Below are 24,951 nucleotides of genomic sequence, written 5' to 3'. Positions count from 1 at the left end.
TGTGAATACTTACATACATGTGATTCCTTAGGTTTTTTTTAATAAATTTGCAACAATCTAAAAAAACAAACAACAACAACAAAAAAACCCCACAGTCATTATGAGGTATTGTCTGACGAAGTTTGAGAAAAAAAAAATGAATTTCATCCATTTTGGTATAAGGCTCTAACATAAAACGTGGAAGAAGTGAAGTGCTCTGAATACTTTCTGGATGCACTGTACAGGTTTATATAAGGAACACAAAAACTGCTTATCAACACTGGCCAGCACCTGTGCTCCTCCACTGCATTTATTCATTCATTTTCTTCCACTTATGAGTCCCTGCAATTAACATTTATATATATAAATCGATTTGACATTTGTGAGTCAATTCAGAATCATCCATGTCTGTACTGTGATGACGCTACAAATAGATCCCCCCTACCACCTCTAAAGCATACATAAAAATCCTACAGCAACAAACTGTACCTCATTTTTTTTTGCCCACCCATTTGAAACAGTGTGCCCCCCCCCCAGTGAGACACCCTCTTTCCAGAATGTGGCAGTAACTTCTTAAACTTGATGCTCCCTTATAGATTTCACGTTGCACCTTGATTGGTGGGTGGGTGGGTGGGTGGGGGAACTGTAATAAATGGAACATTCATCTGTCCATGCAGTCAAAACAGTATAAATGAAGTTCAGTATTTTATGGTTAAAAAAAATAAATAAAATTTTGACTCGCTTGTAACTTACCAGTTTGTGGTGTTTCCACATAGGCATGCATTTTTTTTTCCCCTCAGAATGCATGGTCATTTACATGATGCCCACTTTAACCCCAGTGTTGCTCCAAAAACAATATAAAACTCTGGATTTGGGGGAGTAATTCTATCAAGTATCACAATATTTGTTTCTATAATACTGATTTTTAAATTCCAGACTCAATATAATTCACATTTACTTGCTTCATTGTAGGCTTTTTGGTAGAATGAAGTTACCACATTTATGCAGAAACAGGCATAATGCATTTGTTGCAGAATTAATCTGAGTACTATACAACATTCTGTCCATTTCACAAGAAAGATAATATAATATACAGCCAGAGATGGTGATGGTACAATGTGCAGCATCAGGTTTAAAGGTATGGAAACACTTGAGGCTATACACATGACCAGGAAATGCAGGATTTTACCCAACTAAATTGGTATGTAAACTTCATACAGACTATTAGTATACAAATGTTATGGTAATATCACTAATATGGGAATCTGGTTGTTAAGCGCTGACGTAACGCATCACGTGATAAATCTGTTTCCGCGTCCAAAGACCTCCAAGTTTACAATTAAAGTTACGTCTGTATGATCCTTTTAAGAAGTTTAGTTTGTGTTTACATTATGCGCAAACCTCTGTCCCTCCCTTCTCTGCCTCTACCTCCGTTAAATGCATTCGTCTGGCTCTATGGTCAGAACACTTAATAAATTTTTTTTTTCTTTTACTTTACATATTTTATTATGCTCAGGTAAAATATACATGTCTGTTTGTTAATAAAAAATTATTTATTACAATAAAAGGACATTAAAGTGCAAACTTCACGTACTTCCCTAACGACATGAACAGGAAGTGATCGCAGCTCGCAGCAACTCCCAATGAAAATAACGGAGAAACAACCTGAGCGTCTGACATTTTTACATAAACCAAACGCAGTAAAACCCAGTTAATATATCCAGGATAGTTTTAGGCACAATATACAAAAAGTTTTATGTTGCGATGTTAATGCTGTTGTCTGTGTGCAACGGTGTAAGTGCAGCCTGATCAGATCATCTCAGTGCAGTTCTCAATGTTAATGACAGCGTGCCTTTTTTGTTTGGAACCGGAAGTTGGGGAAAAAAAAAAAAAAAAAAAAAAAAAAATCACACGATGCGTTACATCACACTTAACCAGATACCCATCTAGAGGTAAATGTGGTGTGTGCCAAACAACCTGTACCATCAGCAAGCCAACACATTCTGGATAGAACCCAATGTGAACCACCCAGTGGTTCAGAGGGATCAAAACATGTCACAAAGTCCTTTTCTCATTTTATCTGCAGATTTTCATCTATATGTAGGCTCACATCTGCACTATGAATTTTTCAGGGGTCATTTATTTTCTTCTAGCACTAGTCGATAAGCAGAAACAGCTAAATGAAACATTTTATTGCAATATAAGCAGTGAATATAGATAGATAGATAGATAGATAGATAGATAGATAGATAGATAGATAGATAGAGAGTTCCATTCTATTTTACGTTTTAGCCACTATTTTTACATGCAATTAAGACCACAAGTTTGAAATGAGTTTGCCATCACTACTTCAAAAAAGTATTTAATCTATTGACCAAATAAGCAGTATGATTTACCTGAGGCAAAACTAAAAAGAAATGTAATGTTTATTTGCATAAATGACATGATATCCTTAGAAGTGTACTCAACTTTATCCTATGATTTGCTGTTTCAAAAACAAAAATTGAAATAAGTCATATGAAATCACAATTCTTAAAAAAAAAAATGCCCTTTTAAACCATACAATTTTTCGATTTTAAACAAGCAATTCCAAAACATGATACAGAGTCTTTATGAGTTTGGGCAGGTAGGAAGCAGGGAGTTTAATTATGCAACGTCATGGTTTTAAAATAAATTCTCTTCAATTGACAGTCAGGGTGTGGAATAAATAGCAACAAATACAAGTCTGCACTTTCAAAGAGAGACAAAAAATATTGGTTCGTTTAGGAAGACGAATTGCTGGGACAACAAACAATAATATATAACAATATAAAAACTCTAACTCACTGCTGTTAAAAGCACAAGAACGCCAAAAAGACACAAATTAAAACCTTACCTCTTCCATTGAAGCTCGTTTTGCTCATTAGTTTGCAAGTATGAACATTTAGAAAGCGGTCTCTACTTTAACCGAGGAAGCACTTTGATAACACTTAGCAGGCTAATTAACGCTAACAAGCTACAAACAATTTCAAAGCGCCGACGCACCGCTCGTGACCTCCGCAGCGCGCGCGCGCTCAGGCGTGCGTATATGACGTCATCACTTATTTATTTATTTATTTATTTTTTAAATCAATCATTAGGTTTGTATTTTACAGGTTCGCTTTAACGCCGAATGCAGTATTTTGCAGTCATTTTGTACACGGCACTGCGTGTGCGGACACGTTCTGTATTATTGGTTTAAATTGGATCATATAAAAGAAAACAAATGTTTCCCAACTGTTGCAACAGCGTGTTTGTTCTTGTTCAATCATTGACTGTGGCTGATCCACAGACAAGCAGCTGTTTCCTAATAAAGCTCCATTCCAGTCTCTGTCCTCCACTATGGGCCTGTTTATTCATGTTCTGTTGGGTTTATGCACATTACAGCTCTTTATCAATTTTGGCACAATTGTAGATGCATCTGTAGGACCATGGACATTTTTTGGGACTGGTAACAGGTGCAGTATTTCTCACCTCACTAATTCCTAATTATATTTATTGTTACCTTAATAAATTCAGTAATTAGGCACCATGAGGATTTGAGGCGGTGTGGATGCTTATTCTATTTTGTCCTGCTTTTAGTTTTATTGTATTTTATTTGATTTTAGATTTCTTCTAAAACAGTATCAGTTCATTTTTAATTCATGTTTTGGTAATGATTGGTTGTGTATTTGTGTGAGGAAAGATCTTCATAGTGACCATTTGAGATATTGTGTACTAAACACATAATTGGACTATTCTGAATAAATATTGTATTTCATTCATTCAGAGATGTCAAGAGACCAGATCCTATCAGCTGTCGGCTGGGAAAGTGGTCACCGTGGAGTCCTTGTAACTCCTGCACAGACAAAAAGGTAATGGATTTTTTTTTATTTTTTTTTTTACCCGAATGACACATTTAGAGATGTACAATGAGAACACTAGCCTGAAGCTGAAGTTATAAAAGCAATAGTGTTTTTTTCTTCTTCTAAATTTAAAAATCTGCAATCAGTGTACAATAGACTGCAATATGAATTTGAAGATTGTGGCTGATACATAAAACATGTAGGATCCTTGGGACAATTTATGAAATAAATAAATAAATGCTCCCCAGTGCTATTTTAACAAATAAAATTAATGTTGCATATCATATAGTGTTTTCTCTCTCACAAAAGTTGTTCACTAAATTGTCAAAAAGGAGGAGCTGGGGGAGGTGTGTGTGGATCGGGAGGTCTGGGCGGCTTTGCTTGAGCTGCTGCCCCCGTGACCCGACTCCGGATAAAGCGGAAGAAAATGGATGGATGGATGGATGGAAATGAAAGGCCTCAGAGGGCTGGTGACAGGATGTGGATTTTTGTCTTCTCTGTCTTAGTTCTTATGCTTCATTGTTTTCTTCTGATGGTAGTTCTCTTGCTGGGTTTTTCCTCCTTGGGGTTTTCTGTCCTGATCTCTCTTGGTATGGGGTGGTGGATGTGTCTCTCTGTCTGGCCACACCCTTGTTCTGGTGCTTTCCATGCACACCTGTTTCTAATTTGCAGCTCATCACCTGGGTGTGTATGAAGTTTACTTGGTGCTTTTGCCCTTCGCCAGTCCGATGTACCTAGTGCCTTCTCTCCAGCTCTGTACCTGCCAGCCTCATTGTGTTGCCTGTTTGACCGACCACGCCAAAGCCCGATGACTTTTGTACTGCTGTATTTGTTGGACTGCCTCCTCGTGTACCAATCTCTACTATCCACTTCAGTAAAGCCTTTTAAAAACCAGACCTGTTGGTTCGAGCCTTGCATTTGTGTCCAACCGTTCCTGACCAACCACCCTGATAGCTGATGCTCTACACATCACAATATAAATGTACAAGTAAATTTGCATACTGTTACGTCTCAAATGGTGTCTGTTGTACTAATACAATAACATGCTTTTGGAGGGTGGAGGCCCGACGTTCACGCCCAGTCGCCAAAAATGACAGATATTCGCCCGAGTTAGATGAGGGCGAATATCTGTCATTTTTGGCGACTGGGCATGAACGGAGGGACTCAGAAAATGCATGCCACACGACAACAGCATGTTATTTGCGTTATTATCACTTTTTATTGAGATACACAACACGTAATGCGTACATAAAAAGTTGGCTCACTTAACTTTTGTCGTGTCAGCTAGTTGGCGCGCGCTTGCTCTCCAGTTTAGCCAGTGCGTCCTCTTCAAGCTGGTTGCTTTAGCTGCTGTTCATTGTCGTACTATCCATGAGAAAATCATCCGGAATATCCATATTGGGACCAAAACACACTTCTCGCCTTTTCATCTTTTCCTCTGCGGACAGTTTTTTTTTTTCCTTTCTGCGGACAGTTCTTGGGCTGCGCGTGCTATGATGTCATTTGTTTACGCACAGCGGGCGGATATAGCCAGATATCGTCAACATAAATCTACGATACTGGCCCAGCAACGCCCCGGTAAAGTGATAATAATGATCAATATATGCTTTAAATCATCCGTCTAGGATTCTTGGTTGTTGAAATATGCAAGGAAAAAAAGTGTTGTTTGGACCATGTTTTCCTTGACTTTGACCAAACGACTTCAAAATTTAATCACCTTCAGATATCATCTAAATATATTCCAACCAAGTCTGAAGGAAATTCATCGAGCCATGTTTATCGCATCCACAGACTCACACCACACACACACACACACACACACACACATACACACGCAGCTGCTCCACTAGCATGCAGGGTAATGAAGTTTTACATGTATACAACTAAATTATGCCTTGTGCCCCAGCCACCGCTTGCTGCCTGAAGCTTGTTCTGTGCTTATTATTGTCACATGTAATTTTGGAACATCTGCGATTACGCTGTGCACATTGGTGATGATGCATCATAAGTCCCAAAGAGGTTAAAGTGGCTGTGCATCTCTACATGGAGGTTTCCTTTCTTCAGTTATTATTTGAAGTAGTAGCCCAATACTCTATGCTAAGTGGAATTAAAGGGTTCATATTGTATATCTTATCTGTAAGTAATAAAGATCACTGCATGTTTCAGTTATTCATTTATTTTCAATACCTGCTTATTCCAGTTAAGCGTCACAGGGGGCTGGAGCCTATCCCAGCGGTCATGGGGCAAGAGGTGTGGTAGACCCTGGACAGGATGCCAGTCTATCACAGGGCCACATATAGACAAACAAATTCACACTACTGTGTGTATCAGTTCATTTTTTTTTTTCAATTTATTTTCATTTCCGAGCACCAAATCACAACAGAGTTGCCTCAAGGCACTTCACACAAATAAGGTCTAACCTTACTAACCCCCAGAGCAGCAGTGGTAAGAAAAAACTCTCTCTGAGGAAGAAACCTCAAGCAGACCAGACTCAAAGGGGTGATCCTCTGCTTGGGCCATGCTACAGACATAAATTACAGAACAATTCACAAAACAAATATACAGGAAATGCTGTTGGTGCACAGGACAGGAGGGTCTCCAGAACAAATACCACACCCATCTCTGGATGGAGCTGCGCCATCCCTCAACAACATATTAACGTTTGTAGCCAGAAATACCACATGTATGGTGAGGTGGTACATTCCACAACAAGACAATTGTCTGCCCTCCTCTGCTGAGAATAACTAAGGCATTCATGTATAAGTCACACTCATAGCAAAAAAAAAAGAAAAGATACAGAAATGGTGTGCAATGTTCTATGGCCAAAACTTCACAAGTTGAGGAAAAAGTAGTGCCGTATAAGTCGCACCTGTCAAAAAAATGCCTCATGAAGATGACAGAAACTGTATATGCATCGCACAAGTCACAATTTTTTTTTCTGTATTATCACCTCTGCCAACGAAGTTGGAGATCCATCCAGAAAGAATTCACAGCTCTTCACTTTTTCCACATTTTATGTTACAACCTTATTCCAAAATGGAGTAAATTCACAATACTCAATAATGACAACCTGAATTTTTTTTTTTTAATTTTTGCAAATTTATTCAAAATAAAAACTAAGAAATCACATGTACGTAAGTATTCATACCCTTTTTTCAATACTTTGTTGATGCATCTTTGGCAGCAATTACAGACTCAGGTCTTCTTGAATATGATGCCACAAGCTTGGTGCACCTATCTTTGGGCAGTTTTGTCCATTCCTCTTTGCAGCACCTCTCAAGCTCCATCATGTTGGATGTGGAGCATCAGTGCACAGACATTTTCAGATCTCTTCAGATATGTTCAGTCAGATTCAGGTCTGGGCTCTGGCTGTGCCACTCAAGGACATTCATGGAGTTGTCCTAAAGCCACTCCTTTGGTATCTTGGCTGTGTGCTTAGGGTCATTGACCTGCTGAAAGATGAACCGTGACCCCAGTCTGAGATCAAGAGCACTCTGGAGCAGGTTTTCATCCAGGATGTCTCTGTATATTGCTGCATTCATCTTTCCCTCAATCCTGACTAGTCTCCCAGTTCCGCCACTGAAAAACATCCCCGTAGCATGAGGCTGCTACATCATGCTTCATTGTAGGGATGGTCAGGGGTTTCCTCCAAATCACAATGCCTGGCATTCACACCAAAGGTTTCTATTTTGTTTCTCATGATCTGAGAGTCCTTCAGGTGCATTTTGGCAAACTCCAGACAGGCTGCCATGTGCCTTTTTACTAAAGAGTGGCTTCTGTCTGGCCACTCTACCATACAGGATTGATTGGTGGATTGCTGCAGAGATGGTTGTCATTCTGGAAGGTTCTCTCTTCACAGAGGCATGCTGGAGCTCTGACAGAGGGACCATTGGGTTCTTGGTCAACTCTCTGACTAAGGCCCTTTTCCCCCAATCGCTCAGTTTTGATGGGTGACCAGCTCTAGGAAGAGTCCTGGTGGATCCAAACTTCTTCCATTTACAGATGATGGAGGTCACTGTACTCATTGGGACCTTCAAAGCAGCAGAAATGTTTCTGCACCCTTCCCCAGATTTGTGCCTTGAGACAGTCCTGTCTCTTAGGTCTACAGACAATTCCTTTGACTTCATGCTTGGTTTGTGGTCTGACATGCACTGTCAACTGTGGGACCTTATATACAGACAGGTGTGTGCTTTTCTAAATAATGTACAGTCAACTGAATTTACCCCAGGTGGACTCCAATAAAGCTGTAGAAACATCTCAAGGATGATTAGTGGAAACAGGATGCACCTGAGCTCAATTTTGAGCTTCATGGCAAAGGCTGTGAATACTTATCTCCATGTGACTTCTTAGTTGTTTTTTTAATAAATTTGCAAAAATCTAAAAAAGAAACCTTTTTTTACATTGTCATTATGGGATATTGTGTGTAGAATTTAGAGGAAAAAATAAATTTCATCCATTTTAAGGCTGCAGCATAAAAAAAGGTGAAAAAAGTGCAGTGCTGTGAATACAACGCAAACTTTCAAAAAACAAAGTGACTTACCTTACTAATACAATTAATTTTAAAGGGTAGGAAGCATAGTAACATACTATGCCAGTATGCTAAAGGGAGAATAGATGCTTCTTAAGTCTGGACTTGAAAGTCTACAGAATCTGACTGTTTTATTGATGCAGGGAGATTATTCGTTCTCAGCACATTCCAGCAGAGGCACATTGCAAAAGAAAACAGAGAAAGAATACATAAAACTAAGGATACAATCCTAAGTAAAATAGCTACTTTAATACCAAAACAAGAAAAGAAAACAAATGAAGAAAACAATAATTAAACACACAAATATATCTAACAGTTCACATCTTGCTTTGAATGGGTCTTGGGTAAGGTCATGGAGTCCCATGATGGGGATCTTTTTTTCACAATGAAAGGTTTACTGTCCTTGAGTTTGTGGATGATGCTAAGATGAGCAAACATCAGCTATGAAATTTTGCCCATGTGGCATACTACTCTGTGCATGATCCAGCATGCAGGTCCCTCAGTGTTAAGGACCCCAACAACTTGAAAAGGCCAATGGTATGCCCGCATTTCACCTGGCCGTAGCAGATAAGGGACTAGTTTGACCAGGTGGTGATGAGCCAGTTGTCTGCCTGGGTGGTCACCAGCCAGGACTCAGGGTGTTTGCATACCCCATAGTGTGGTAGATGTGGAATCGCACAGCACCATGCATCAGAGAAGGAGCTTCTCTCCCACAAAGCATAGGAGTCGTGTATCACTACTGCCACCTGGTGTTTTGGAGAATATTGCAGTATACACACATTCATACACAGAATCAAATGGATTTTTGTTCACTGTTTTGAAGTACACATGGCACACATGATGACTCCAGGAAAAGTATATGCCTTTAATATTGTGTGAACCCCAGTGCTAATTGTTTCCAGTCTGTCCATTTCAGTTCCGTTTTCGATTCATTGAGCAGCCATCACAATTTGGTGGCACGGAGTGTGTTGAAACACTGTGGGAGAAGCTGGCCTGTCCAACAGCAACTACACCGTGTTTAGTACCAGAATACTGTGGAGAGAGCTTCACCTGTAACGAAACGGGCAAGTCTGTCACTGAGTGCACACACAGCCATAAGACTGTCCATGTGTGCATGTACAGTAAATACTCATCTGTCTGTCTGCACAGGACGCTGCATCGATCAGTCTCTTCTCTGTAATGGAGAGTCAGACTGTGATGATTATTCAGATGAGGACGGCTGTGAAGAGGTCAGTGAGAGGAGAGACAAGTGTTCCACCCTCCTGTTGATCCCTGGGGCAGAGTGTGGTACTCAGGGGTAAATATCACAGCTATTACCAACTTTAAATAAAGGAAAGAGGCAAAAGTTTTAAGGACAAATTAGAACCATTGATTCCAAATGGTGCTCATCATAGTCCCTTCTCAAACCAAATTCCAGTTCTCCCACTTTAGTCTTCCAATGCTGTCCATGTATTTTTGGACAGTAAATTTGAATCATGACCTGGACCAAAGTACAGCAATGGATCAGGTGATGGCTATCCCTCTGTCGCAAGGGAGACTGTCTCTTGATTGTTTTCCAGACAGGATGGTGGACACGGTGATGACTGATCAAGCCCAGTCTTAACAAACACTGTTTCTTACAGACGCTGCACATGGTTTCTGCAGGAAGCTTCTGCCTGTCACGATCTTGCTCTCTTTCCTTCCTGTCTCCTCTTCCTGTCTGTGTTGTGTGTTCACATTTTTTGAAGACTTCTACTCCAGTGTGAATCATTGATCACCGTGTGTTCTTCCCAGGTCTTTCAGTCGATGGAGCAGGTCATGAGGTTGTGCTTCAGGAGGTCCTTGTAGCATTTCTTATGCCCTCCTCTGGACTGTTTTTCCTTCACTAAGTTGAGAGCAAAAAATATACTTTGGAAGTGGGCTGTCATCCATCCTAACAACGTGACCCACCCACTGAAGCTGGTTCTTGATGATGATGATAATGATGATGATGACACATTCAATGCTCCATATCTTGGCTTCAGCCAGGATGCTGATGTTGGTACAGTAGTCTTCCCACCTGATGCAGAGGATATTCCTCTTCAGGTGGCGGTGGTAGGTGGTCCAAATCTTAAATCCATACAGCAGGGTTGACATGACAATGGCTTTATTCACCTTATTCAGGAAGTCAGGGTGGGCGGTGGCATTTTGTCAAGCAACTTCCGGTTTGCCACTGCGTCAATGATTATCTCCATGGGAACACAGTACACTAGAAGTGTCCGAACATGAGGAGCATTAATTGTTCAGTTCGTTAGTGCCACAACAACTGGAGGAAGAGGAAACTATCACTTTCAGATCGATGTTTTGAACATGGAAAGCAGAGATCTGAGTTCTGTGGACCAACATTAACTTGTTCCCTCCTCCATCGAAAGACGAGGATCTCCAGTGCTGACTAAAGGCGCTGAATTTGAAAGATCCACCCAAACGTCCCTGTCTGTTCTTTTCATTTTATGGAGGAAAAAACCCACACCACTGGATCTTTACCCAGAGAAATTATTGGACTATAACACTCCATTGAAGAAGCCACCGCGGATGCTAGTGAGACAAACGTGTAAGTTGTGTTTGTAGCGTTAGCTGCTATTTTATTTACTCATTTTCTGGTGTTTGATACAACCAAACACTGCATGAAATAACACCATACGTATATTAATGTTACGTAATCTTGGCATTACGGTGGTACTACTTATCGGGTAGTATTTTAACTTGATTGTGACTTGACTGCTTCAGCGGCGCTGTGCAGCACGAAGTTCGTAGTTCCTCATAGCCAAACTGTCCACGCCGACAACACAGAGTAGTTAAAAATAATCAAGAGCCACTTTTTCATGTCACCTTCCCGCTCTGTTTTGACCCGTGGGTGAGCCAGAGTTGATCCCATTGAGCTTTTCAAAAAGGTTTTTGTTTCTGCCCATGTCATATCTTCCATTGCTCTGTACTGAAAACACCGCTCAGCGGAAGTCCTAAGACAAAACGGAAATGCCTCTGTTGTAAAAGTGGGCGGGGCTGAATAAGGTGAATAGACAAGGAATTTTGTCTTTCGTTGAAGGTTTCTGTTGTTGAAAACATGGTTGTGTAACTGGCCAAAGGCAGTTCCTGCATACTTGAGTCAGTGCTGGACCTCATCATTGATGTTGCCGTTTGATAACACATGGGTGCCCAGGTATGGAAAGTGGGCCACGTTCTCAGGACCTGTCTGTGCAATTTCAGAGTATGGCATTTTGGATTAACCATGTTTGTTCTATGCTGGTACAGTATCTGTGTCTTCTGATGTGAAGACCAAGTTTGGTGTAGGCTTCATCAAAGGTTTCAAGGATTTTCTGAAGACCTTTTTCTGTAAGGGGTGACACACTGCTGTCTATTGGCATACTGGAAGTCCAGGAGTGAAGTGATGGCGATTTTGTTTTTCCCTTTAAGTTGGTTCAGGTTGAAGAGCTTTCCATTTGTTGTGTACACAGTGACAATTAATGGTGGCACCTTGTCCTCGATCAAGTGGAGGATTGTTGCCATAAAGATTATGAACAGCATAGGGATGATGAGGCAGCTCTGTTTTACTCCTGATTGAACACTGAATGCTGAGGTTTTTGTACCATTTACCAGAACTGTGGCAGACATGTCATTGGGGAGAAGCCACAGGATCTTGATGATTTTTTTTTTTTTCTGGACAGCCCATTTTGCTTGGAATCTTCCACAGAAGTGTGCATGACACACTGTCAAATGCCTTTATAAAGTCAACGGCCAGAAGCCACTCTGGGATTCAGGAAGGATGTTTTCTGCCCGTGGTCTCAGATGATTATTGGCAGTCAGACTTGTCTCCTTTCCACTCGTAGATGGTGACAATCATTGAGTCTTTCAGGCCTGTGGGTATTTTGTTCTTGAGCCCAGATATTGACAATGAGTTGGTTGACATTGGAGAAAGGGACCTACTTCTTTAACAACCTCAACGGGAATGTTGTGTTTGCCGGGTGCTTTGTTGTTTTTTATGCCTTTAAGGGTAACAAGTTTTTTTTTTTTTTTTTTGAGAATTGTGGTTCGACTGAGTTCTTCAACGATGTCTTGTGTTGTTAAATTGTTGAGCAGTTCCTACTCCTCTACGATTGAGTTGATGTTCAAGAGGTCTTTCCATTGAGCACTGATGTCTTCTCTGGTTTTCAGCAGGCTCAGGCCATCCTTCCTTCAAAGAGGTGACTGTTCTTAAGTGGTGGGGCCGTAGATTGATTTGCTGGCATTGAAAAAGCCTCTGCTGTCATTTCTGTCGGCAAGGGCTTGGACTTCAGCAGCCTTGTTGATCCACCATTGATTTTTCAGTTTGTGAGTTTCACTTTGCAGAATTGCTGTGCTTTGCTGCACACAAGACTTTTTCTCTTACGAGGGTGGATCTTTCTGGAGGTCAAGAACAACATTTCACTTTAGGTTGATGAATTGTTGGCGGACCTGGTCATTCTCAACAAACCAGTTCTAGCGCTTCCTCTTCTAGTGTCTGAGTGTTTCTTGGCAGGCTGTTGTTATGGCTATCTTGAGCTCCTCCCAATGCTTAGGAGCCGGGATGGAATACTTCATACAGAGTTTTTTTCATCAAGCACTGTTGAAGCTCTGTTTTTGTTTTTGAGTCTTCAAACTTGCCAATGTTTAATATTTTGACAGTTTTTGCAGTGCCCAGGCCTTCTTTTGGGGTTGGAGTTTAGCTGGATCCTGGAGCAGATCAGACAGTAATCGGTCAAATAGTCATCTGCACCGGTCATTATGTTGGTGGACAGGACATATTTCTGTTCTCGCTTTTGGACAATAATTTAGTTGGGCAGGTGCCAGTGCTTGAGCAAGAGTGTTGCTAGCAGACTTTAAATGTTTGCTTTTGCCTGAAGATTGTGTTGTGATGATGAGATCGTGTTTAGTGCACTCTGAGAGGAGCAGAGTACCATTGATCTTGCACTTACTCCATTTCTCCCGATGATTCTGTTGCAGAGCTGGTGGTCCTTTCTGACCTGGTCATTGAAGTCGCCAAGGAGGATGATCTTGTCAGATGCTGGGATTGCAGATAGAATGGTGTCCAGCTTGGTATAGAAGGCTTCCTTCTATGGTCAGTGTTAAGTGTTGGTGCATAAGTACTGATGATGTGGCACGGCGTTTGCTTGCAAGTTTAAAACTGAGTGTCATTAGTTGTTCATTGGCACCCACTGGGTGTTCAGTCAGTTTTGGAAGGTGAGAGTTCTTGATGGTGTAACCGACATCATGGATTTCTCCTCAGGAAGCCCTTTCCAGAAGAAAGTGTAGCTCCCTTGCTCCTTCTGTAACTGGCCTTCATCTGCTCCTCTTGTTTCACTTAAAGTGACAATGTCGAGGGCAGATTTCTGGAGTCCTCGAGAAGTAAGAGCTGTTCACCTTTATTGACTTTTTGTTGCCCATCAAGGTTCATTTGTTCCATGTACCAGATTTCATCACTTTTTTGTACAGCAGAGCTGGTGACCCTGTGGACACAGTAATCCAGACAGGTTAATGACATGTGACAACTGAATCACATATCTGCCACTTCTGTGCTGGGGCCAAGCTAAGGGACCAGATTCACAATCCTGCCACTGTCACTCTTTGCCGATCACTGAAAGGTTTGCGGATGCGCAGTGTAGAAAATCTACATCCAGGGTCAATCTAGAAGTGTCTGTGTGTGGGTTTGTTTAATGGGGGAATGTTGTTGCACACCGACAAACACACGATCCCTGACACATCCTCAGCCTGGACCGATGACTGGAAAATCCCAGACAATTGGAGTCTGAAGACCTGCAGCCTTTGTCCGCCTTCACAGCCGTTGGGCGACAAAGCCATCACCTCCTCTGCCTGATCCACCATTGAGGATTCCTTGTTTCACGAGATCCCTATTAGCTGTCTCATGTTCAGGGTTCCTGTTAGGACTTCATGGCTACCATTGAAGGCCACAGGGCACACACCTACCTGGTCCATTCCCCAGGTGTCCCATCGTGGATGTGGGGATGGTACTTTGAGATCTGCAGCAATGGGTAGTTAATCATAGAATACATAGGCATGATTTTTGTTTTTTCATGAAGATCGGTGCATTCATTTTGTAGAAATTAATCCAAACAACCAAAAAATGCTCTGTCTCCCAATGTTGAAATGTGTTTGTGTATGGGGAGAATCCACATCTAAACTACAATATATGTACCAAAATCTATGCAATCGTTGGGGTCTCCAAGTGCACTTTTTATGTCTGAGACCCGTGTGTTGATGTTAGCATGGGAATACATAGAGACTAGCCACCAAGAGCACTCTTATTTTTACAGACTCAAAATTATGTCTCCAGGGATGTGTCTTTTTGATGATCATCAAATAATTATGTGTATTTTAGAAAAACTAGAACCTTTACAGAGACAGAACATGAATGTGGTTTTCTTTTGGGTCCTGGACCATGTTATTCTCTCTAATAGCAAGCAAGCAGATAGTGCTACCCAGAGAACCCTCACTGAATACATCACTGAGTACGTTTACATGCAGCCAATAACCCTTTCTTAACTGGAATATTAGCAATAACCCGGTTGCGCATAACAAACACCCATAAACCCTGAATATGCTCATATTGTTGTGAAAGTGTCGTGACACGGACCCACAACAGGGGGCGGTAATGAACGGACAATGGATAAGCCAAAAAGTAACAATTTAATGTTGTGAATCGCACAACGAAGTACAGACAATAACAATATGGTGGAATGTCAATTATACACAAGGTGACGTGTGGGCAGGCTCGAAGATAGAAGACGTCTGGCGAGAGAAGAGCCGGATCCCACACAGCTTCCACCACCAACGGATCTGAAGAACACCGGAGCCGCCAAGCCCTGCGCCCTAGATGGCCACTGTCTTCAGCAGTCAGACCCGGTACTGCTGGCAGAGAACAGAAACAGTATTGATGAGTGCGAGTTCACACACTCAGTAATCCCACAGTCTGTGTTTAGTTAGGAGGGAGCACCTCCACCTCCAATCACACACTCGTGCAGCTCCTGTTTAACCACTTATCTGGTTTGGGGTGTGATGCAAAGCCGTCGCAGTCCACACCAAACGCCAATCCCACAGATAAGGACACACCACAGGAAAACGGCTGCAAAGAAGTTCAGATTATTACTTTGTAAGTCAGCAGAGAAGTTACCTGAACGGTAGCTGATTTCTCGGCGGGGAGGTGGAGTTGCAGGCCGGCCTTTATGGTGGTGGTGATGTGAATGAGTGACAGCTGGTGCTGATAACGAGTGACAGCTGTCACTCCCGGTTGCTATGACGCCCTCTCATGCTTGAAGCCCGCACTTCAAGCAGGGCGCCATCTGGTGGTGGCCCGACCAGGCTTGTCCGGGTGCCGGGCGTAGAAATCGGCCAGGAGGGCCGGGTCCAGGATGAAGCTCCTCTTCACCCAGGAGCGTTCTTCGGGTCCATATCCTTCCCAGTCCACCAAATACTGGAATCCCCGGCCCTTTCGACGAACGTCCAGGAGTCGGCGCACAGTCCAAGCCGGCTCCCCGTCGATGATCCGGGCAGGCGGCGGCGCCGGTCCAGGGGCACAGAGGGGAGAGGTGTGGCAGGGTTTGAGTCTGGAGACGTGGAATACTGGATGCTGGACTGAGAACCTTCACGATGGTGAAGGGTCCTATAAATCTGTCCTTAAGCTTCTGGGATTCTGTTTGTAGAGGTATGTCCTTTGTGGATAACCAGACCGCCTGCCCGGGCTGGTATGCAGGGGCCGGGGAACGCCGGCGGTCTGCATGGGCCTTAGCCCTCGTCCGGGCTCTGAGCAGGGCAAAGCGGGCAGTACGCCACACCCGACGGCACTTCCTCAGATGGGCCTGGACCGAGGGCACCCCGACCTCTCCCTCCACTAGCGGAAACAATGGGGGCTGTTACCCCAAACACACCTCAAACGGGGAGAGGCCGGTGGCAGATGAAACACGGCTATTATGAGCGTACTCGATCCAGGCCAGATGGTCACTCCAGGCCGTCGGGTGTGCGGAGGTCACGCAGCGAAGGGCATGCCCCAGTTCCTGGTTCGTCCGCTCTGCGTGCCCGTTCGTCTGGGGGTGGTACCCAGACGAGAGACTGACAGTGGCCCCCAGTTCCCTGCAGAAACTCCTCCAGACCTGGGAGGAGAACTGAGGACCACGATCTGAGACAATGTCCGATGGAATCCCATGCAGACGCACGACATGGTGGACCAGGAGGTCTGCAGTCTCCTGGGCCGTCGGGAGCTTCGGGAGGGCCACGAAGTGGGCCGCCTTGGAGAACCGGTCCACTATCATGAGGATGGTAGTCATGCCCTGGGACGGCGGGAGGCCCGTGACAAAGTCCAGGCCGATGTGAGACCAGGGGCGATGAGGCACGGGCAGAGGCTGGAGGAGGCCTTGGGCTTTGTGGTGGTCGGCTTTGCCCCTGGCACAGGTGGTGCAGGCCTGGACATACTCCCGGACGTCGGCTTCCATAGACGCCCACCAGAAGCGCTGCCGGACCACTGCCACGGTCCTTCGCACCCCTGGATGACAGGAGAGCTTGGAACCGTGACAGAAGTCAAGGACCGCAGCCCTGGCCTCTGGTGGGATGTACAATTTGTTCTTCGGACCTGTCCCCGGGTCCGGGCTCCATGTCAGGGCCTCCCGGACGGTCTTCTCCATGTCCCAGGTAAGGGTGGCCACTACAGTGGACTCGGGGATGATGGTTTCAGGGGGGTCTGACAGCTCGGTCTTGACCTCCACTTCATGCACCCGGGACAGGGCGTCAGATCGTTGGTTTTTTGTCCCGGGGCGGTAGGTGATCCGGAAGTCAAAGCGCCCGAAGAACAGCGACCAGCGGGCTTGCCTGGGGTTCAGACGCCTGGTGGTCCGAATGTACTCCAGGTTCCGATGGTCCGTGAAAACCGTAAATGGTACCAATGCTCCCTCCAACAGGTGTCTCCACTCCTCAAGAGCCTCCTTCACCGCAAGAAGTTCCCGATTGCCGACGTCATAGTTCCTTTCAGCCGGGGTCAACCTGCGGGAAAAGTAGGCACATGGATGGAGAACCTTGTCGGACTCCCCGCTCTGGGATAGCATGGCTCCTATCCCTGAGTCAGAGGCGTCCACTTCAACCACGAACTGGCGATTAGGATCGGGCTGCACCAGACCCGGTGCAGTCGAGAACCGGCGTTTCAACTCCCTAAACGCGGCTTTGCACCGATCCGACCAGGTGAAGGGGACTTTTGTGGAGGTCAGGGCTGTCAGCGGGCTAACTACCTGACTGTAGCCCTTGATGAACCTCCGGTAGAAATTTGCAAAACCGAGGAACTGTTGTAGTTTCCTACGGTTTGTTGGTTGGGGCCAATCTCTCACCGCCGCAACCTTGGCCGGATCAGGGGCGACGGAGTTGGAGGAGATTATGAACCCCAGGAAGGACAAAAAAGTGCGGTGGAAATAGCACTTCTTGCCCTTCACAAACAGCCGGTTCTCCAACAACCGCTGTAGGACCTGACGTACATGCTTGACATGGGTCTCAGGATCCAGAGAAAAGATGAGTATATCGTCTAGATATACAAAGACAAACCGATGCAGGAAGTCCCGCAAGACGTCATTAACCAACGCTTGGAACGTTGCGGGCGCATTGGTGAGGCCGAACGGCATGACCAGGTACTCAAAGTGATCTAACGGGGTGTTAAATGCCGTCTTCCACTCGTCTCCCTCCCGGATCCGAACCAGGTGATAAGCATTCCTAAGATCCAATTTCGTGAATATTTGGGCTCCATGCAGGGGCGTGAACACTGAATCCAACAGGGGTAACGGGTATCGGTTGCGAACCGTGATCTCGTTCAGCCCTCTGTAATCAATGCATGGACGGAGTCCGCCGTCCTTCTTGCCCACAAAAAAGAAACCAGCACCCATCGGGGAGGTGGAGTTCCAGATCAACCCGGCAGCTAACGAGTCCCGGATGTAGGTCTCCATTGATTCGCGTTCCGGATGTGAGAGGTTGTACAGCCTGCTGGACGGGTACTCAGCGCCCGGTATCAAATCAATGGCACAATCGTACGGACGGTGTGGGGGCAGCGTGAGTGCCAGATCCTTGCTGAAGACGTGCGGACGTCACACAGCGCAGAGCTTGCTCCAATTCCTGATTGGCCCGTTCTGCCTGTCCATTGGTGTGCGGATGATACCCGGACGAGAGGCTCACAGTAGCCCCCAGTTCCCGGCAGAAGCTCCTCCAGACGTGTGAGGAGAACTGGGGACCACGATCAGAGATGATGTCGGTGGGTATCCCATGCAGACGGACGACGTGGTGGACCAGGAGGTCTGCTGTCTCCTGGGCTGTTGGGAGCTTCGGGAGGGCCACAAAGTGGGCCGCCTTGGAGAATCGGTCCACTATCGTGAAGATGGTGGTGTTGCCCTGGGACGGCGGGAGGCTCGTGACGAAATCCAGGCCGATGTGGGACCAGGGGCGATGAGGCACAGGTAACGGCTGGAGAAGTCCTTGGGACCTTTTATGGTCTGCCTTGCCCCTGGCACAGGTGGTGCAGGCCTGGATGTACTCCCGGACGTCGGCCTCCATAGACGCCCACCAGAAGCTCTGCCGGACAACTGCCACAGTCCTTCGCACCCCTGGATGACAGGAGAGCTTGGAACCGTGACAGAAGTCCAAGACTGCAGCTCTGGCCTCTGGTGGGACGTGCAAACGGTTCTTCGGACCTGTTCCTGGGTCCGGGCTCCGTGCCAGGGCCTCCCGGACGATCTTCTCCACGTCCCAGGTGAGGGTGGCCACGATAGTGGACTCAGGCAGGATGGGCTCCGGTGGATCCGACAGTGCAGTTTTGACCTCCTCTTCATGTACCCGGGACAAGGCATCCGACCTCTGGTTCTTGGTCCCGGGGCGATAGGTGATCCGGAAGTCAAAACGCCCGAAGAACAATGACCAGCGGGCTTGCCTGGGGTTCAGCCACTTGGTGGTCCTGATATACTCCAGGTTCCAATGGTCAGTGAAAACCGTGAACGGCACAGACGCTCCCTCCAACAGGTGTCTCCACTCCTCAAGAGCCTCTTTCACCGCAAGGAGTTCTCGATTGCCGACATCATAGTTCCGTTCAGCTGGGGTCAACCTGCGTGAAAAGTAGGCACCTGGGTGAAGAACCTTATCAGTCTCTCCGCTCTGGGATAGCACGGCTCCTATCCCTGAGTCAGAGGCGTCCACTTCAACCACGAACTGGCGGCTAGGGTCGGGCTGCACCAAAACTGGCGCAGTAGAGAACCGTCGTTTCAACTCCTTGAATGCGGCTTTGCACCGATCCGACCAGGTGAAGGGGACTTTTGGAGAGGTCAGGGCTGTCAGGGGGCTAACTACCTGACTGTAGCCCTTAATGAACCTCCTATAGAAATTAGCGAAGCCGAGGAACTGTTGCAGCTTCCTGTGGCTTGTTGGTTGGGGCCAATCTCTCACCGCCGCAACCTTGGCCGGATCAGGGGCGACAGAGTTAGAGGAGATGATAAACCCCAGGAAGGACAAAGACGTGCGGTGAAACTCGCACTTCTCGCCCTTCACAAACAGTCGGTTCTCTAACAACCGCTGCAGGACCTGACGTACATGCTGGACATGGGTCTCAAGATCCGGAGAAAAGATGAGAATATTGTCCAGATATACGAAGACGAATCGGTGCAGGAAGTCCCGCAAGACGTCGTTAACCAAGGCTTGGAACGTCGCGGGGGCATTGGTGAGGCCGAACGGCATGACCAGGTACTCAAAGTGACCTAACGGGGTGTTAAATGCCGTCTTCCATTCGTCTCCCTTCCGGATCCGAACCAGGTGATACGCATTTCTAAGATCCAGCTTAGTAAAGATTTTGGCTCCATGCAGGGGGGTGAACACGGAATCCAACAATGGCAACGGGTATCGGTTGCGAACCGTAATCTCATTCAGCCCCCTGTAATCAATGCATGGACGGAATCCGCCATCTTTCTTGCCCACAAAAAAGAAACCTGCCCCCATCGGGGAGGTGGAGTTCCGGATCAGCCCGGCAGCTAATGAGTCCCGGATCTAGGTCTCCATTGATTCGCGCTCAGGTCATGAGAGGTTGTACAGCCTGCTGAACGGGAACTCAGCGCCTGGAACCAAATCAATGGCACAATCGTACGGACGGTGCGGGGGAAGGGTGAGTGCCAGATCCTTGCTGAAGACGTCAGCAAGATCGTGGTACTCAACCGGCACTGCTGTCAGATTGGGAGGGACTTTGACCTCCTCCTTAGCCTGTAAACCGGGAGGAACCGAGGATCCTAAACACACCCGATGGCAGGTTTCGCTCCACTGAACCACCACCCCAGACGGCCAATCAATCCGGGGATTGTGCTTCAACATCCATGGGAAGCCCAAAATCACGCGGGAGGTAGAAGGAGTTACAAAAACTCAATCTCCTCCCGATGGTTTCCAGACACCACCAGAGTTACTGGTTGTGTCTTGTGTGTGATTAAAGGGAGGAGGGTGCCATCTAGTGCCCGCACCTGCAATGGCGAAGGAAGCGCCACCAGAGGGAGCCCTACCTCCCTTGCCCATCTGCTGTCTAGCAGATTCCCTTCTGACCCCGTGTCCACCAGTGCTGGGGCTTGAAGGGTTAAATCCCCGCTCAGGATTGTAACTGGGAGTCGTGTGGCAATCTGTGTGTGTCCCACATGAATGTTTTGACCCCCCCTTAGCCCAGTCTCTGAGGGCGGTTGTTGTTGTGGCCGTTTGGGGCAGTTTTTCTGTATGTGCTCCTTAGAGCTGCAGAGAAAACACTCCCCGCGGACCAGCCTCCTCATTTTGGCCCTGTGCGTTTCCCTAACAACGTCAGCAGGGGGAGCTGTTGCCCCACGGAGCGCTGCGGCTGTGGAGCGTGGGGAGGGCGGCCCCTTTTCGAACCCGGAAGGGAGAGGGACGGCGCGTATCTGGCCACGTCCTTCGCCTCGCTCCTGACGGCGTTCCTCCAACCGATTGTCTAACCGTATTACGAGATCGATAAGCCCATCTAAATCCCGCGGTTCCTCCTTAGCTACCAGATGCTCCTTCAGGACCGATGACAGTCCGTTTATGAAGGCGGCGTGGAGCGCAACGTTATTCCAGCTGGACCTCGCAGCCGCAATGCGGAAGTCGACTGCATATTCGGCTGTGCACCGGCGCCCCTGTCGCATTGACAGCAGCATTGTTGAAGCGGTCTCTCCTCTGTTAGGGTGATCAAACACTGTTCTGAACTCCCCCACAAACCCAGTGTATGCTGATAACAACCGTGAGTTCTGTTCCCAGAGCGCCGTAGCCCAGGCGCGTGCCTTACCCCGAAGCAGAGCAATCACATAAGCTATTTTACTAGCATCTGACGCGTACATGACGGGACGTTGTGCGAAGATGAGCGAACACTGCATGAGAAAGTCTGCGCACGTCTCCACACAACCTCCGTACAGCTCAGGAGGGCTTATGTATGCTTCAGGGGATGGTGGGAGGGGTTGTTGAACCATCACTGGAACGTTCATATCCTGCACAGGGTCGGCAGGAGGAGGAGCTGCAGCAGCGCCCTGAGCGCTCGCCGCCACCTGCGCGGAGAGAGCCTCCACCCTGCGGTTCAGGAGGATGTTTTGCTCGGTCATTTGATCCAACCGAGCCGTAAAGGCGGTGAGAATGTGCTGCAGCTCACCAATCACGCCTCCTGCAGACGCCTGCGCTCCCTGCTCTCCCATTGGTCATTCAACAGCCGGGTGACGCCCCTCGGAGTCCATGACGCTGGCCGAGATATCCTGTTGTGAAAGTGTAGTGACACGGACCCACAACAGGGGGCGCAAATGAACGGTCAATAGATGAGCCAAAAAATAACAATTTAATGTTGTGAAGGTGCACAACGAACATACAGACAATCTCAGAATATGATTACAGTCAATCCACAAAGATGACGTGTGGGCAGGCTCGAGGATAGAAGACATCCGTCCTGAGAAGAGCCGGAACCACACCATTTCCGCCGCCACCGAACCTGGTGAATACTGGAGCCGCCAAGTCCCGAATTCCCAGGTGATCACCGTCCCCGACTGTCGGATCTGGTACTGCTGGCGAAGAACAAAGACAGTCAAGTGTGGGTGTGTGTACAGCCAGTAACAACAACGGTGGGAATGCCACCTCCACCTCTCATTCAATATTCTGCAGAGTACCGCAGTGATTCCTCAGGGGAAAAGAGTGCCGTCCTGCACTCACTCAGCTTCCACAGAAAGAGGGACCGGTACTCCTGCAAACACTCACAATATACAGATATATTGCAAAACACAAACGGCTGAGTCTATTACCTCCAAAGAAGTACGATATCTCGGCAACGAGGTGGAGATGACGTCTGGTCTTTATGGAGTGAGATGATGTAGAGTAGATGGGTGACAGCTGTCAAGAGATAATGAGTGATAGCTGTCACCCCCGGCTGTGTCTGTGGCGGCAGCGCCCTCTCGTGCCTGAAGCCCGCACTTCAGGCAGGGCGCCCACTGGTGGTGGGCCAGCAGTACCTCCTCTAATGGCGGCCCACACAACACTCTCATGCTTGAACCCGCACTTCACATACAAGACAACTACTTGTATGTGGCGCCCGCAACCCACCGGACACCACAGAAGCAGAGGTAAACAAGTATGGCGAAATCCAGATGCGGCAGCACAGCACCACACTTTTGGAGCGAGGAGGAAACCGAATACTTCATTAGTATTGTGAAAGACATGAATATAATGTCTTTTATTGACGGTAGAAATAGGAAGAAGAAACGGAAATGATGCATATTTGTGTCATGACGTTCTCTGTGCGTCTGGACGTTGTCCATGCGTCGCTGTTTAGATGGGGATATTCCAAATGATACCAGTGACCATGTATACAGGAGTAACTCTGTCTGCTTAAGCATGTAAAGGGGTTATTCCTAATGATTCAGAAACCGGAATATTGACCTTAACCCGAATATTAACAGCATGTAAATGTAGTCACTGAATACATCACTAAATGTCAAATCCCAGCCTTGGACCTCAGACATCTTCTGTTCATTTATATTGTACCGAAATTGCAAATTGAATGAGATGGCTGTTCTGAAAACAGGCTGCATGAAATTAACACTGTTGTCAGAAATTTGTTGTCCTTGTTTTCATCATTTTTTTTTTTGTATGCATTCACTACTTTTTTTTTGTCACAAAATAGCCATAGATGCTGATATGACATTGAATCACATTCCATAATGTATACTTTGAATTTTAGATTTTTATTAATATATACCTATATTTTTACTTTGTTTAGATACAACACCTTGACTGGAGAGTTTGTGAATCGCGTTGTTGACCCAAACTACTTTGGAGGAGCTTGTGAATATGTTTATAATGGTGAATGGAGGAAATTCATGTACGACTCATTGTGTGAGAACCTGCACTACAATGAAGATGACAAAAACTACCGGAAACCCTACAACTACCATACTTACCATTTTGTGGTATTGTAACCCAGCCATATGTTTCTTCATGTGCCATCAATTAGGTTTTGGAACAAAGATGATTTTGACATATTTTTTAAACCATTCCAGGCTCAAGCTACTTCAGAGGGCTCTCATGAATACTATGAGGATGTACTGACTCTACTGAATGCAAGGAAAACTGAAAGATCTTCCAATACTGGTGTCACAGTTGGGATCCAATATTTGCAATTGGGAGTGAGTGCAAGTGCGGAAAATATGTTTCTCACAAACATAACACGGCATAAAAGCCAGGTAATGTGCATTTTGGTCTTGGGTTTGGACTAAAGAAATACTTTACGGAGTGTGCTACTCTAAAAGGTTTTTGTTCCAGGACCTGGGCTTCATCAGGCTTGAATCCAAAGTGCAAACAGCCCAGTTCAAAATGAGAAGTGAAAAACTGATGCTGCATGAAGATTTCTACATGTCACTCATGGAGCTACCAGAGCAATATGACTTTGGGAGATACTCCCACTTCTTCAGTACATTTGGCACCCATTATGTCACAGAGGGAAGTATGGGAGGGACGCTGGAATACGTTGTGGTGGTCAACAAAACATCCATGGCGAACTCTAGTACTGTGGCCTTTCCAGTTTATTTTTTGGAAACATTTGTAAATATATTGGATAAGTTCTTCACCTCTGCTTTAAATTTCACAGAACTCACTGGTGAACAAGTTGGCAGTTGTCTTGGAGGGTCCATTGGCATCAGCAATCCACTCGGAAGTTACGGAACATTGGATCTCACAGTGGGAGGCCAATCATGCAAGAAAACTGGATCAGTTGATCAAAGTGAGCTATTACAAATTTATTGTAAGAACACCTGCAACAGATGTGAACAAGAACTTAAGAATTCTGTCAAAATGAGAATGGATCTGATTATTTTTGAACAATACCATTGGGTTCTACCCAGCACAAAGTGGCACACAGTGCAAGTAGCATAGCGAATTTCCCACAAACACAGTTGTCATTTTCACATGTAATGCTCATGTTATTTAAATCACAAGTGTGCTTGTGCTCATTTGTGTGCCCATGGGCATGTTGGTCTTAAAGTTAGGTGTGGTAGGCACTGTGCTTTTATCGTTGGGGAAGCATTTGTG

General features: G+C 46.0%; 1 protein-coding gene across 1 annotated transcript in view; it reads left to right on the top strand.

Annotated features, from left to right (window-relative positions):
* Nucleotides 1-3,329: 3,329 nt before the first annotated feature.
* c8a (complement component 8, alpha polypeptide) overlaps nucleotides 3,330-24,951 on the top strand; it is a 29,409-nt gene continuing 7,787 nt past the window's right edge. The window contains exons 1-8 of the mRNA XM_034183522.1: nucleotides 3,330-3,455; nucleotides 3,767-3,851; nucleotides 9,287-9,434; nucleotides 9,520-9,667; nucleotides 23,645-23,834; nucleotides 23,925-24,107; nucleotides 24,187-24,427; nucleotides 24,512-24,643. Of these exons, the coding sequence (XP_034039413.1) occupies nucleotides 3,340-3,455; nucleotides 3,767-3,851; nucleotides 9,287-9,434; nucleotides 9,520-9,667; nucleotides 23,645-23,834; nucleotides 23,925-24,107; nucleotides 24,187-24,427; nucleotides 24,512-24,643 (1,243 nt within the window). The 5' untranslated portion in view covers nucleotides 3,330-3,339. The remainder of the gene's footprint in view (nucleotides 3,456-3,766; nucleotides 3,852-9,286; nucleotides 9,435-9,519; nucleotides 9,668-23,644; nucleotides 23,835-23,924; nucleotides 24,108-24,186; nucleotides 24,428-24,511; nucleotides 24,644-24,951) is intronic.

This window comes from Thalassophryne amazonica, chromosome 12 (assembly GCF_902500255.1).
Source record: "Thalassophryne amazonica chromosome 12, fThaAma1.1, whole genome shotgun sequence".
Classification (NCBI taxonomy): Eukaryota; Metazoa; Chordata; class Actinopteri; order Batrachoidiformes; family Batrachoididae; genus Thalassophryne; species Thalassophryne amazonica.
The sequence above is the reverse complement of the archived record's forward strand: the minus strand, read 5'-3'. Positions and strand labels throughout refer to the sequence as shown.